Source organism: Hippopotamus amphibius, chromosome 1 (assembly GCF_030028045.1).
Source record: "Hippopotamus amphibius kiboko isolate mHipAmp2 chromosome 1, mHipAmp2.hap2, whole genome shotgun sequence".
In the NCBI taxonomy this organism is placed as follows: Eukaryota; Metazoa; Chordata; class Mammalia; order Artiodactyla; family Hippopotamidae; genus Hippopotamus; species Hippopotamus amphibius.
In genome coordinates this window covers 168,470,191-168,487,220 of record NC_080186.1, presented here as the reverse complement: position 1 = coordinate 168,487,220, position 17,030 = coordinate 168,470,191, and the positions used below count along the sequence as shown (strand labels likewise).

At 36.0% G+C, this 17,030-nt stretch overlaps 1 protein-coding gene across 1 annotated transcript in view; it reads right to left on the bottom strand.

The window, feature by feature from the left end:
• Positions 1–17,030, bottom strand: part of LOC130843883 (prolyl 4-hydroxylase subunit alpha-2-like) — a 63,850-nt gene that overhangs the window by 40,058 nt on the left and 6,762 nt on the right. The window contains 3 exon segments of the mRNA XM_057719789.1: positions 2,632–2,780; positions 12,709–12,805; positions 13,640–13,643. Coding sequence (XP_057575772.1) covers positions 2,632–2,780; positions 12,709–12,805; positions 13,640–13,643 — 250 coding nt within the window.

The following is a 17,030-nucleotide window of genomic DNA, read 5'->3' as shown; positions in this document are numbered from 1 at the left end:
CATACTCATTGGCAGAAGACTGAAAACTTGCTCCCGAAGATCCAGAACAAGACAAGGATGTCCATTGTCACCACTACTATTCAACACAGTACTGGAACAAAAACAAAAACAAAAACCTAGTGATAAGGAAGATTTGGAGATATTGAAACTCTTGTGTACTGTTGGGGGGAATTTAAAATAGTACAATCAATATGGAAAAGAGGATAGCAGTTCTCAAAAATTAAAAATAGAATTACCATATGATCCAGCAAGTCCAATTCTGGACATATATACCCAAAAGAATTGGAGGCAGGGTCTCGAAGATTTATTTGTACACTTATGTTCGCAGCAGCATTAATCACAAAAGAAAAAAGTTGGAAGCACTTCAAGTATTCAAAGACAGATGAAGGAAAAAAAATACAGATGAATGGATAAACACAATATGATATATACATACAATGTAATATTATTTAGCCTTAAAAAAGATGGAATTTCTGACATATGCTATAATGTGGATAAACTCTGAGGAAACCCACTAAGTGAAATGAGCCAGTTACAAAAAAGACTAATATTGTATGATTCCATGTATATAAAGTACCTAGAGTAGTCATATTCATAGAGACCTAAAGTAGAAGAGTGGTTTCCAGGGGAAAGGAGGAAATGGAGTATAGAGTTTCATTTTTACAAAATAAAAATATTTCTGGAGATTGGCTGGACAAATGTGAAGTGTACTTAACACTACTGAACTATATGCTTAAAAACGGTTAAGACAGTAAATTTTATGTTTTGTGTATTTTAACACTATTAAAAAATTTTTTTAAGTATGTAGCTGGCCTAAGGACACACATATAAACCAAGAGAATGGTATAGAAAGCCCAGAAATAAACCCTCACATGTATTGTTAACTGATTTCCAACAAAAATGATGTGATCATTGAATGAGGAAAGAAGTCTTAAAAATGAACGGCATTAATAGCAACATGAAAAAGAATGAAATTGGACTTTTGCCTTCTATCATATACAAAATTTAACTCAAAATCCATTTAGTTTAATCCATTAAGTTTAGTCAAAGAGCTACACTTAAGAGTAAAAACTATAAACTTTTAGAAAAAAACACTGGGGAAAATCTTCATAACATTGGCTTTGGCAACAATATGAAGAAATGACAAGCAACAAAAAAAGCCCAGCTTCATTAAAATAAAGAACTTTTGAGCATCAAGAAGGTGAAGAAACAACCTACTGATTGTGAGAAAATATTTAAAAATCATACCTGATAAGGAATTGATATTCAGAAAAGATAAAGGACTCCTAAAATTCAACAACAAAACAACCCAATTAAAAAATGGGCAGGAGACTTGAGTAGACATTTCTCCAAAGAAGATATATAAATGCCCAATAAGCACATGAAAAGATACTCAATATCATTAGTCAATAAGGAAACGCAAATCAAAACCACAATGAGATACCACTTCACACTTAATAAGTGGTTATAATTTTGAAAAATGGAAAATAAGAAGTGTTGGCAAGGATGTGGAGAAGTTGGAACCCTCGTGCATTGGTGGTGGGAAAGTAAAATGGTGCAGCCCCTGTGAAAAACAGTTCTCAGCTACCTCAAGAAGTTAAACATACAACTATCACATGATCCAGCAATACAACTCCTAGGTATACATCCAAAGGAACTGAAAGAAGGGACTCAAATAGGTATCAGTAGACCAATATTCACAGCAGCATTATTCACAACAGCCAAAAGGAGGAAACCGCTCAAGTGTCTGTCAACAGATGAAGGGATAAACAAAATGTGGCACATACACACACTAGAATACTATTCAGACATAAAAAATAATAAAATTTTGATATATGCTACAACATGGATAGACCTCAAAAACATTGACTTAAGCCAAACACAGAGGTCAAATATTGTTTTTATATGAGCTACCTAAAATAGGCAAATTCACAGAGACCGAAAGCAGAATAGCACTTACCAGGGGCTAGTGGAAGAGGAGAAGGGAGAGTTATTGTTTAATGGTTACATAGTTTATATTGGAGATAACAACAGAAAAAGTTTTGAGACAGATAGTGCTGATGGGTACAACACTATCTTGTGAATATATTTCATGCCGCTGAATTATACACTCTTAAGTGGTTAAAATGATAAATATTATGTTATGTCTATTTTACCACAATAAAGAACAGGAAAAATAAAACCAAAAGCTGATTCTTTAAAAACATTTTTTAAACAGTCAAAATGGTCAAGAATAAAAGATATAAATTAAATAGTGAAAAAAGAATAAAAATAATCAACAATGCAAAGGATATCTAGTATCATAAAGGAATAAATATGAACAAATATGAACAATAAATTCTAAAACTTAGAAAAGACAAAATGACAAAAGTGGGTACAAGAAGAAACACAAAGCTTAAATAGACCAACAAACATTACAGAAATAAAAATACATCAAATACCTGTCTCTAAAAAATTCCCTGGGTCTTAATAGTTTTATTTGTAAGATCTACTAAACGTTCAGGGAACACATTCTCAAGTACCCTCACAAGCTCAGAAAAAGATTCAGAAATATGAGAGAAAGCTCAAGTACACACGTTTATACACCCACATATGCACATGCACATGGACACACATACAAAACCAGTTCACCAATGGATGGGTCCTGAAGGACAAAGCTCTCCACGAATGACCAATCTTTATTTAGATGCTTTAGCACCTTGTACACATCCACTAATTTGCCAAATTCTTCCTTATCTTCAGGGATTACAAGGTTCAGTGCATCTCTTTTCTCAGCCCAGCTTTGGGATTTGTTGGGGGGATAAACAAGAAGGTAAGAATAATTAATCAAAATTAAGAGATTTTATCTTAAATTTAAACTGCATCTCTCATATACTATGACTTTACTATATACCAGGCCCTAGAATAAGGAATTAAAAAATAATCTCCATTAATCTTCCCAACTATCCCGTAAATCAAGTATTAACACCTCCCCTACCCAACTATACAGATAAAACTAGCTCAGAAAAGTTGTCACATGACTTCCCAAAGTCATACAATCAATAAATAAAAGAGTTAGGATATAAGCCCAGGTAGCTGTAAACTCCTAAACCAATGCTTTAATCACTAAGTTATAACTGCTTCACAGATCAACAAATATATCAGCAATATCTGGTTGAAAAGGTTAGGAAATATAAGTACATCCACAGTTAGCTAGAACCAACCTTTCTGAAGGACAACTGTGCAAGTCTAGGATTCAGCAATTTCATTTTCTTTTCTAAATGTTTTTTTTTCAATTAATTAATTAATTAATTTAATTGGCTGTGTTGGGTCTTTTTTGTTGTGCGTGGGCTTTCTTTTTTTAGTTGCGGTGAGTGGGGGCTACTCTTCGTTGTGACATGTGGGCTCCTCATTGCTGTGGCTTCTCTTGTTGCATAGCAAGGGCTCAAGGCATGTGGGCTTCAGTAGTTGCAGCACATGGGCTCAACAGTTGTGGGTCACGGGCTCTAAAGCGCAGGCTCAACAGTTGTGGCGCATGGGCTTAGTTGCTCCGTGGCATGTGGGATCTTCCTTGAGCAGGGATCAAACCCGTTTCCCCTGCATTGGCAGGTGGATTCTTATCTACTGCGCCACCTAGGAAGCCTCTCAGCAATTTCATTTGTATGACATTACAATGAGGAAGTGTGCAAAGATGGAAGAATAACACACACTGTTCACTGAAGCGTTTTTCCAAATATTCAAAATGTTCAACAGAAGGAACTTTATTAAATTAATAATGATACAAATACATAATAGAATAGGGCACCATCAAAATGATGATGAAATCCATATTTACTAACAGAAAGGCACTAGCTAGCAAATCATGTTATAAAATAGTAAATATTAAGATCCAATTTTGGTTAAAACTTAATTTCATTAAATTTGGTTAAAAGAAATACAGGCATACCTTATTTTATTTTTTTAAATTATTTTTTCAGGCATACCTTATTTTATTGAGTGTTGTTTTCCTGCATTCACACTGTGTTTTTGCAAACTGAAAGTTTGTGGCAACTCTACTGTCATGACGGTTAGCACTTTTCAGCAATAAAGTATTTTTTACTTAAGTATGTACATTGTTTTTTACATATAATGCCATTGCATACTTAATAGCCTACAGTATAGTGTAAGCATAACTTCTATATGCGCTGGGATAACAAAAAAATCACGTGACTCACTTTATTGCAATATTTGCTTTAATGCAGTGGTCTGGAACTGAACCCACAATATCTCTGAGGTATGCCTGTATATATTTTTATATCAGTGTATGTGAGGGAAAAAAAAGCCTGTAAACATAGACATCATGGCTATTTTTTTTTCATCATGGTTATTTTTATCAGGTAGATTACAGGTGTTTTTTACTTTTTTATTGCTACAAGTGTCATGCCGGCTGTCAACTCTGCTGTCATGTTGATAATCTTCTCGTTTCCCATGAAAATAACTCTGTTCAGGTATCCAACCCCCTCCACATAGAAATATGCTTCAAGAAGAGCTAGGGCCATCCACTGATCATGTATTAAGTAGTCTAAATTAATCACGATGTTCCTGTTCCCCTTGCTAGTGATTTGTCTCAGCATGGGCAACTAATGCAGTTTAGGCCAATGAGACATAAGTTTACTGGGAGACATCAGAAAAGGTTTCTTCAGTGTTATAAATAAAAGTAAAAAAATAGCTCTTTGGCTGGTTATTGTGCTGTCTCTAAATATGATACCTAAAGCTATTAAAGATACCTTAACTAAAGACAGCTAAACTGAGAAGAAGCAGATACGTTAACAAGAGAAGAAAGAGAAGAAAAAAACCTGAGTTCATAACATGGTTGAGCCTCCCCATCAACCAGCCCTAAAACTGCCTGATCTTGGGATTTCTTTTTACATGTGATATTACATTTTCCTCATTGTTTAAGGTATTATCGTTTGCCAAAAGCATCTCTAATTAAAATCTTTTGTATAGTCAAATTTGTTTACAATGTTAATGTGTGATTTTAACATCTCTATTTATAATAGATAACTCAAATTCAGCTGCTGAACTTTGCCCCCAAACATGTTCCACCCACTCACTGCCTTCCCCATCTCAGTTAACAACTCTATTCTTCTAGCTCTTAAGGCCAAAAACTAGATTCACTTTCATTTTCTGTCTTTCCTTCTCTACTCCATCACAAAATAACAACACTTCTACCTTCAAAATTACACTGGGATATGACAACCTCTCACCAACTCCTCCATGGCCACTCTGGTCCAAGCCACCATGTTCTCTTAGTTACATTTTTCCAGTAATTTTCCTAACAGGCCAATCTATTCTCAATATAGGGGCCAGAGAGATCCTTTCAAAATGAGAGCAGACCATGTTACTCCTCTGATCAAAATCTTTCAAAAACTCCAAATTTCACTCAGTAAAAATTAGTCTCCATGGTTTACAAAGTACTACATAATCTGGCTCTTCACAGCCTCACTGACCTCATCTTCTACTACTCTCCCCCTTGCTTACTCTGTGGCTTCCTGGCTTTCCACTACTCCTTAAACCCACCAGACAAACTCCTCCTTTAGGACTTTTGCTGCAGATGTTCTTCATACCTAGAATATTGCCTCCTTGTACAGCCATCTGGCTATCTTCCTCACATCACTGTTTGGCTTAAATATCACTTCCTTGATGAAGACTACAATGACCATCCTATTTAGTAGTACAAACAGTCCCTACTTGCAGCACTCCAGATCCCCTTTACCCTGTTCTACTTTTTTTACCATGATTCTTTACACTTTCTACAACAGCAAATAATTTACTTATATATATGTTTGGCGGTTGTTTTTTGTTTTTTGTCTCCCCTTGCTACTGGGAATGGAATTATTGTTTTGTTTGTTTTTTACTGCTGTATACTAGCTCCAAAAACAGTGTCTGGCACATGATAATTACTCACTAAATATTTGTTGCATGGTGAACACATGAATAAATGGAGGAGAGGTGATGAAACAATTGCCATTGTTCCAAAAATATCTCTCAATCTGAGAAACAAGAAACTTAAGATAGTCAGGAAACTATCCACGTGTATCTTAATAGGTCAGACAGCTGAGTACAGTGCAGGAAGAATGCTGTGAACTGGGCTTTCAGGGTGTAATCAGAACCCCAGGGAGGCAACAAGCAGACATAGAGCCTGGAAGGGAGTCTGGTCATCAGAAGCTTAGCTGAAGAGGTGAGCATTCTTAGCAGAGTAACTGTCCCCTTCTCCCCCAACCTCAAGAACCCTGAACTCACGCCCTAACTATCCAAGTATCACCCATGACACCAGGGGGAATACAATCGAACAGGTGACATTGGTAAAATCCAAAATAGGACAGGGCAAAATGAGAAATTTCTTTTTTTTAATTAATTAATTTTTATTTATTTATTTATTTATTGGCTGCACTGGGGCTCTGTTGCTGCTGTGTTGCTCCGTTGTGGCAAGCAGGGGCTACACTTCGTTGCAGCGTGCGGGCTTCTCATTGCAGTGGCTTCTCTTGTTGTGGAGCATGGGCTCTAGGCGCACGGGCTTTGGTAGTTGTGGCTCGTGGGCTCTAGAGCACAGGCTCAGTAGTTGTGGTGCATGGGCTTAGTTGATCCGGGCATGTGGGATCTTCCTAGACCAGGGATCGAAACCGTGGCCCCTGTACTGGCAGGCAGATTCTTAACCACCGCACCACCAGGGAAGTTCCAACATGAGCAATTTCAAAGTAAGCATGTGAAATGTCAAATCCACACTTTTTAAGTATGAACCATCAAGGACTAGGCTAGTAGGACAGCCTCCTAGAGTCTTATCAAGCCCTTTGATCAGTGGAGATTTTAAATGGACTGTAATAATGGACAACTGGAAAAATAAATGAAAAGGAAGGCTTCCAAGCAGAAGCTATACAAAGACAGTTTCAAAACAGAGACTATGAAGAAAGACTGACGACATCAGACTGATTGAAGCAGGGGGTGGGTATAGGGAAGCAATGGGATTTAAAGCTCCAGGTGGCTGGGACCACATGGAGAAGGGACATAGGCTCTAACACGCTGATTCATGAACTCTTCCCTCACAACTCTCACTGGCAGAGATGAGAAGGGTCACTAGCAGAGATGAGAAGGGCTGAGGTCAGTCAGGGAAGAATGTGGGAATGAAAGCAACAGTGGTTTTACCCTTTTTGGGCAGTATTAAACTTTTGAATTAATGTCTTTAATAATTATAGGTCTATTCATGTTTTCAGCTTTGGTAATTTACATTTTTCTAAGATATTGTCCATTTCATTTAACTTTTCAAAATTATTAGGATACAGTTTTCATAATTCTTAAATTACTAATATTTATCAATTTAAAAATTTTAATTGTGCTAAAATACTTATAAAATTTACCATCCTAAACATTTTTAAGTGTACAGTTCAGCACTGTTAAATATATTCACACTGCTGTGCAACCAATCTCCAGAACTTTTACATGTTGCAAAACAAACTCTTTACCCACTAACCAACTCCCCATTTTCCCCTCTCCCTGCAGCCCCCATCAACCACTATTCCACTGTTCCTATGAATCTGACTACTCTAAATACCTAATATGAATGGAACCATACAGTATTAGTCTTTTTATGATTGGCTCATTTCACTTAGCATAATATTCTTAAGGTTCACCCATATTATAGCATGTACCAGAACCTTCTTCCTCTTCAAGGCTGAATAAAATTCCATTGTATGTCTACACCACATTGTGTTTATCCATTCATCTGTACATGGACACTTGGTTTGCTTCCAGTTTTTGACTGCTGTGAATAATACTGTTATAAACATAGGTGTACAAATAAGTCCTGCAGACTCTGCCTCCAATTCTTTTGGGTATACACTGGAAGTGGAATTGCCAGATCATATGGTAATTCTATTTTAAATTTTTTTGAGGCATTGCCATTCCTTTTTCCATAGGGACAGCAACGTTTTACATTCCTACCAACAGTGTACAAAGTGTCCTAATGCCTTCACATCCTTGCCAATATTTGTTATTTTCTGATTGTTTTCTGGCTTTGTTTTTTGATAGAAGCCATCCTAACAGGTGTGACATGGTATTTCACTATGGTTTTGATTAGCACTTCCCTAATGACTTGTGATGCTGAGTGTATTTTCAGATACATGTTGGCCATTTGAGTATATTTTTTGGAGAAATGTCTACTCAATTCCTTTGCCCATTTTTTGAATCACCTGAATCACATTGTACATTCATTTTAAGCTCACTGTATGTACAGTTATGTCCCAAGTTTTACTTCTAATATTGTTTATCTGTATTTTTTCTTTTTTTCTTGACCATCCCAGCCAGAAGATTATCTTGTTAATATTTACAAACATTACCAGCTTCTGGTTTTGATGATTCTCTAAATTGCATGTTTTTTTCCCAGCTTCACTAATTTCTGCTTTATCTGAATTGTTTCTTTTCTTCTACTTTCTTGGGGGTTTCCCCTGTTATTTTTTTAACTCTCTGACTGGCACACTGTGGAAACAGAAAACTGTAAGCCCCATAGCTGCTAACTCAGTTTGTGTAGAAAAGTTTAAATGAAGTGACGGAGGACTTCCTGGGTGGCACAGTGGTTAAGAATCCACCTGCCAATGCAGAGGACTGGGGTTAGATCCCTGGTCTGGGAAGACCCCACATGCCGTGGAACAACTAAGCCTGTGCACCACAACTACTGAGCCTGTGCTCTACAGCCCGCGAGCCACGACTACTGAGCCTGCATGCTCCAACTACTGAAGCCTGCATGCTGCAACTACTGAAGACTGTATGCCTAAAGCCTATGCTCTGCAACAAGAGAAGCCACCACAATAAGCAGCCCAGGCACCGTAATGAGGAGTAGCCCCCGCTTTCCACAACTAGAGAAAATCCACGAGCAGCAGTGAAGACCCATCGCAGCCAATAAATAAATAAATAAAAATAAATTTTAAAAAATAAATAAATAAAATAAATGAAGTCAGGAGTTGGCAAGTCTCAGTTAACAACCTGAACTAACTTTGAAAGCATAGAAGACTTTTAAAGGTATTTTGAAAAGAGAAGCCATGTCACAATTACAACTAGTTAGCTCAATAAGGAAAAGGTTACCAAATCTTTAATGTCTGTTCTTACAAAGTTTAACTTACATGTATACTTATTTTTCATCTTGTCATTACATGTAATCAAGTTTCTGAGTCATGTTGAAAAGTTTGTTTTAATAATTTCAAAGTATGTTTAATTTATACCTCTGAGACTATAAGGGTTTGCTATAAGAAAGGAAGATTTTAAAAATAATTGCTGTAGAAGGGCTATATGTTCATTAAAGATATAAACTATATTTGTCAGACATTGGTTATCTTCCTGACAATCGAGGTATTATGTCTTCATGTGCTAATCAACAAAACTGTTTAAAAGAATGGTGAATGGAGAACATGGTCTGATACCTATTCTTTTTTTTTTTCTTAAGCTCTTTATTGGAATGTAATTGCTTTACACTGTTGTGCCAGTTTTTGAGGTACACCAAAGTGAATCATCTGTATTTATATATATATCCCCATATTCCCTCCCTCCCACGACTCCCTCCCACCCTTCCTATCCTGGCCTTCTAAGTCATCACCCATCATCCAGTTTATCTCCCTATGTTATGCAGCAACTTCCCACTAGCTATCTATTTTACATTTGGTAGTGTATATATGTCAATGCTACTCTCTCACTTTGTCCCAGCTTCCCCTTTGCCCCCACCTCCCCCACGTCCTCAAGTCCGTTCTCTACATCTGCATCTTTCTTCTTGCCCTGTCATTGGGTTCATCAGTGATACCTATTCTTAAAACTAAAGTTTATCTCATGACCTACTGTGTAAGGAATTTTTTTTTTATGTTCTATATGCACTTGAAATGAGCATGCAAAGTTCTATATGTACTGATTATACCAAGCTTATTGACTGTGTTATTCAAATCATCTACTACTTTAATGTGTTTTTATCTGTTTGGTCTATCAAGGACTATGTATGTATGTTAAAATATCTCACAATAATTATGGCTTTATCAATTCTTCCCAGCAATTTTATAAACATTTGTTTTAGTATCTGTATACTATATTATAATGCACCCAAACAAGTTTAGTATCCCTAATATCATTATTTTGCCATAAAGATCATTTTGTCTGATATTAATTTGCCATACTGGCTTTAATAATTGCCTGGAGTATATTTTACAATTCTTTTACTGTTCAACCTTTCTGTATTCTTGGGTTTTCTGTCTCTTTTGTAAACATAATATAGTTAAACTTTTTTTATTGAATCTGAGAATGTATCAGTTAAATTGCAGCCTCCTAGCACCTTCAGTCTTGCTTACCTTATTCTATTCTTCTTCTTTTCTCACAGCACTTGTTATATTTTCACATACTATATAACACACTTACCCAGTATATTGTATTGTCTCTTTCCCTCAGCTAGAACGTTAGTTTGTAAGAATGGGAATTCTTGTCTGTTTTACTCACTGATGTCCCAAGTGTTTACAATAGAGCCTAGCATAAAGTATACACTCCATGAGTATTCGTTGAATAGTGACTTTTTTTAATTGCTAAGTTTAAAATTTACATTCCTTGTGATTATCATTATATTCAGATTTATTTCTACAATGTTACTTTTAATGCATATTAAAAATAGTAGAGCATCTAAAGAACAAAAGGTAAATTTCTGAAAAATTATGGCTTTTTCTTGCTAGCCAACCAGTTCCATCTTGACCAGGAAATCCAAGAACTGATGGAATCCTTCACTGAAATGTTCTTTGGTCAACATATTTGCCTTGATGAAGTAAATGGGCTCTCTCATTCACCATAATTGGGGATCTTTTGTCTTATATGTAAAACTGAGTGAACTCACTTTTTAAAATAATAGCTTTATTGATATATAATTTACACACCAGAAAGTGAATCCACTTAACATGTACTATTGAGTAGTTTTTAGTATACTCACAGAATTGTACATTACCACTAATTGCAGAACATTTTCATCTCCCCATAAAGAAACCCTCTACTCACTCCCAATCTCCTTCCTCCCACCCAGCCCTAGGCAATCCCTAACCTAAAACCCATCTCTCTGTATTTGCCTACTCTAAACATTTCATATAAATGAAATCATACAATACGTGGCCTTTTATGTCTGGTTGACTTCTCCAGGAAATCTTCCAGGATACCTATTCCTTCCCTAGCTTGCCTAATCTGCTGTGTATCTGCTATGAAACCACACCATTAAATCAAAGAGAACTCACTACAGGGAATGAAAAGACAGAAAAGGAACACTGAAGTAACACTGTGATAGTAACTGCAGAAGCAGCTCACATCCCTACAACTAGGGGAACAAGGGAAGAAGTACAAGGCCAACCCTGGCTTAAACCTAGGGACCCTGCAGAGCTATAAAACAGACTTCTGAAGAGGATGATGCCGTCTGACTATTTCTGGAGCTGGAGCAGGGGGCACGAAAGGTCTGAGACTCAAGTCTTTGAAGAAAGAGCACTGACTTGATGAAACTGCTATCTATGAACACACAACAAGACTGCTTCTAGTCACTGAGTTCATCAGTACCATTTTTAGATTCCATATATGTGAGTTAGCATACAATATTTGTCTTTCTCTTTCTGACTTACTTCACTCAGTGACAAGAATAAGGATGCAGATGCAGAGAATGGACTGGAGAACTCGAGGTTTGGGAGGGAGCGGGGGGTGAAGGGGAAGATGAGACGAAGCGAGAGAGTAGCACAGACATATATATACTACCAGCTGTAAAACAGATAGCCAGTGGGAAGTTGTTGTATAACAAAGGGAGTTCAACTCGAGCATGGAAGATGCCTTAGAGGTCTGGGAGGGGGAGGATGGGGGGGAGTCGAGGGAGGGAGGGAATACGGGTATATGTGTATAAAAACAGATGAACTTGGTGTACCCCCCCAAAAAAAATAAATAAATAAATAAAATTAAAAAAAAAAAAAAAAGACTGCTTCTAGAAGACTGGGAAAAAACTGGAAACTTCTACCAATGCTGAAGTTTACAACTATTGATGGAGTGACATTCACAGGAACAGCAGGCAAAACAGGAAAAGTACAGGTCATTTCTTCTTGCTGCATTTCATTCTACCTTTAGTGCCCTCCAGTTGGCAGAAACTGACAGGAAGCCAACTAATAAAGGAGAAATGTAGTTTGCCAAGTCCCATCTCCAGGACCAAAGCAGAATATAGAAAGGTAAGTCTGGATCCAAGATATCTCTTGAATAGCTTAATAACCAGTACATGTTATTTAACCCATTCGGTGAGCTTTCAATTTTAAGAACTTTTTACTTTTAGAATATATATTTGGTTCTTTTCTAATCTGCATGGCCTTCTGATGAATTTTGTTGCTTTTTAATGTTTTCTATTTCATTTTTTATATGTTTAGTTATTGTAAACATACTTATAAGCCTCTATTATCTCAAGTTCTTGAGGGTCTAATTTTAATTTTGTTTTCTATTGTTTCTGCTGACACTTACAATGAACGGGTTCTGGAATTTAGAATTGTGAATTCATGTTCATCAGGGCCTGTGTGGCCTGGACTTAAAGTGTGTTCCTTCAGAGAAGATTTGCATTTACTTCTGCTAGGCATGCTCGAGGATCATATTCATGTCAATTTCTATGTCTGGAGAGTAAAGAGAGGGCAAAGTCCTAGACTGACTGTGGAAACAATGAACTATCTTTACCTTTTCATCACAGACAGTTTGGCTTCATCCAAAACGATATATTCTTTCAGAGCCTGGACCAGTTGTTCTTCTACAGAAATCAAGCTAGCCATGTGCCCTACAAGGGGACAGAAGAAAGGGCCCATCAGAACTGGACAAGTGGCTTCCCAGCTTGCTTCACTGGGACAAAAGCTCCAATGAAAGGCAGGTCCCCTGAGCCAGGAGAGAATCAGCTCTTTCTGGATCACTGAGTTGAGGAGCTAAAGGAGATCTGATGGTCACACTGTTCTAGCCTTTGGCTTCAAGAAAGAGAGAATGGCACTCCCAGAGGGATGTTCAACACTTTCCCCGTACAGTGAACTCTGTCATCAGGAAAGGACCTTTATCTCATCCTTTCATTCTATAGGTAATCTTATCATGTAGGACATGGAAACCCTGGAGGATAAAACCACTTCAATACACAGGAATGAACTCTGAAGTTTCAGGTGAGGAAGAAAAGAGCAAGACTGGATTCTCAGGCCATACAATAAACACTACCTACAATCACTGACATTCCACAAAAAGTATCTGAACAGTCCTAAAGGTCCTGAGAATATAGCTAGACCTCACAAAAAGGATACACACTACAAACACATGTTTCCCAGAAAAAAACCTTTGGGCTATGCGAGGTCCAATCCCTTAATGGCCTCCAAAATGAAAAGTATTAATTTCTGGAAATCCCTTTCTCACTATCCCCTAGTTATAGGTAAAAACATATGAGTATGACAAAATAAATTTTAAAACAAGAAATAGTACTAGAGACAAAAAGGAAAAAAAATTTAAAACAAGAAATAGTACTGGAGACAAAAGGAACATTTTATAATGTAAAAAGGGTCAATATATCAGAAAGATAACAGTTATCACTTCATACACACTTAATGACAGCCCCAAAATATATGATGCAACAACTGACAGAACTGCAAGAAGAAACAGATGATTCAACAATAGCGGGATATCTGAATAGCTCATTCTTCTTTTTTTTTTAGAACTTTTATTGAGATACAGTTAACATACAATAAACTGCATATATTTAGAGTGTACAATTTGGTATCCCAATCTCCCAATTCATTCCCCCCCAACCCTCCCCACTTTCCCCACTTGGTGTCCATATGTTTGTTCTCTACTTCTGTGTCTCTATTTCCACCTTGCAAACCGGTTGATTTGTACCATTTTTCTATAGTCCGCATATATGTGTTAATATAAGGTATTTGCTTTTCTCTTTCTGACTCACTTCACTCTGTATGACAGTCTCCAAGTCCATCCATGTCTCTAGAAATGTCCCAGTTTCCTTGCTTTTTACAGCTGAGTAATATTCCATTGTATATATGTACCATATCTTTTTTATCCATTCATCTGTTGATGGACATTTAGGTTGCTTCCATGTCCTGACTATTGTAAATAGTACTGCACTGAATAGCCCATTCTTAATAACTGATAGAACAACTACACAAAAAATCAGTAAGAATACAAAAGACTTGAACAATATTATTGAAGTGGTAGAATATGGCACTCTAATACGGCACCCTTATGTTACTTTGGCATAAGAATTATTTTGAGCTAAAGACCCTAAAAAAACAGCAAGTGCAAGTAGAGCATTCTGACCTCCTTTTCTCTCCTGGAAAGCAGGAGATAAAACTCCTATGTGAAAGATGTCCTCTGTACACCAGGATGAAAGCAACATTCTAATTCCAGAGACTGGAAGTAGAGGCCAAGAGAAATCTGTATAAACAGACCCTGTTAAAATAACTCCTAATTTCCTTTAGTCTCCCCATATATTTTGGTCACTTTTCCACATCTGCTACTCTTTGTTCAACCTAGTATATAAACACTTGGGCCTATCCATTTTGCGGATCTTCATTTTCCTATGGGGACTCTCATGTACATTTTAAATTCTGTGTTTTTCTCCTGTTAATCTGTCTTACATCAATTTAATTCTCAGGCCCCGACAGAAGCCCTAAGAGAGTAAAGTTTTGCTTCCCCTACAATATCAACCAACATGATCTGATATCTATAGAATACTCCACCAAACAACAGCAGAATACATATATCTTTCAAGTTCACACAAAACATTCTCCAGGACAGATCATAAGCTAGGTCATAAAATAAGTTTCAATAAATTTTTAAGGATTTAAACCATACATTCTCCAATCACATGGAATAAAATTAAAAATAAAAAACTGCAAGGAATCCTAGACATCCTCAAGTATTTGGAAACTGAACAACATATTTCTCAATAAATCATAGCTCAAAGAAGAATTTGCAGAAATTAGAAAATATTCTGAACTGAATAAAAACTACAACATATCAAAATCATGGGCTGCAGCTTAAAGCAATATTTAGAAGAAAACGTATAGCTTTAAATGCCTATATCAGAAAACAAAGGTCTCCCATCAATAACCTAAGCTTCCACCTTAAGAAACTTAAAAAAAAAAAGGCAAATTAAACAAATCAAAACAAGTAGAAGAAATGAAATAATAAGGATAAGAACAGAAATGAATGAAATAGAAAACAAAAAAAATGGAGAATATAAAGGAAGCCAAATACTGTTTATTTGAACAGATGAACAAAATTAACAAACTTTTAGTTCAAATGACAAGAAAAAAAGAAAATTTAAAAGTAAATAGGCAAATAAATAAAGGAATAGAGTAATGAAACAGAGAATAGCAGTATCAACCCTACAGAAACTTAAGAAATTATAAGGGAATATGATAAACATCTTTATGCCAACAAAGCAAACAACTTAGATGAAAGAGTAAAATTCCTAGAAAGGTACAATTACCAAAATGAACTCAGGAAGGTACAGAAAATCTAAAGAGATCTATAACAATTAAATACATTGAATTGGTAATTTAAAATATTACCACAGAGAAATATCCAGGCCCAGATGGTGAATTCTGGTGAATTCTATTAAACACTTAACTAAAAAAATAATACTAACCCTTCACAAACCCTCTCAGAAAACAGAAAACACATCCCACCTCAATATATAATGTCAATATTACCCAGATAACAAAGTTAGACAAAGGCATCATATGAAAAGAAAACTAAAGAAGCCTCATGGAAATCCTAAACTATTAGCAAACCAAATTCAGCAATATGTAAAAACAATTTAACACCATGATTGAGATTTATCCCAAGAATATAAGGTTGGTTTAACATTCAATTACTGTACGATACTATCTAGAATAAAGGACAAAAAACACAATCACCTCATTAGATGTAGAAAAAAATTTTGACGAAATTGAATACTCATTCATGACTTAAAAAAAAAAAACTCAACAAAACGTAAATAGAAAAGAACTTCCTTAACCTGATACAGACATGTGTGAAACTGCCATAGCTAACAACATATTTAATGGTGAAAGACCAAATGCTCTCCTGCTAATAAGAACAGGAGCAAAGTAAGGATGTCTACTCATGCCACTTCTGTTCAACACTGTACTAGAAGTTCTACCCAGAGAAATAAGATAATTTTTAAGAATTAGAAGACATGAAACTGTCATTTACAACAGGTAGAAAATCTAAGGAATTCACAAGAAAACTACTAGAACTAATGGAAAAGTTCAGCAAGGTGATGGTATAAAATCAATATATCAAAATCAATTGTATTTATATATCCTAACAATGAACATAACAAAAATGGAACTAAAAAAAAATTCCATTAACAATAGCATCAAAAAGCATATACTATATAGAATCAAATTTAACAAAAGTATAAGACATACATTGAAAACTACAAAACGCTGCTAAGAGAAATTTTTAAAACTCTAAACATATGAAAAAACATGCCATGTTTGTGGATTGGAAGACTTAATATTAAGTTGGCAATACTCCCCAAATTGATTCAAAGATTCAATACAATACCTATTGAAATCTCAGCTGGTATTTCTGCAGAAATTGACACACTGATTCTAAAATTCATATGGAAGTGCAAGGTGTCAATCCAAACAAACTTAGGAGGCAATAATCAAGCAAAAAGCAACTATTTGGGATCAAAGAATTGCAATATGGGGCACACAGATTTGGGCAGCAACCCAGTGTCCCAGTAGGGAGTAAAAGTCATAGGCTTTTAAAGGCAGAGAAAGGAGGTTTACATTACAAAGAATTATAATTGGAGCTGGAGGCAGAAGTTAGTCTTGGCTAAATATGATTGAGTGCTAAGGCTATCACCAGAAGCAAGTAAAAGTTTGTTACTGTGACAAGTTGTAGGTGTTCTTGCAGAGTCCTTTGAATATTTGTGGTTTGGCCCAGTTCAAAAGTTCAGTTCCATGTGGTAAGGACATAAGTAAAGTTCACCTCCTTAA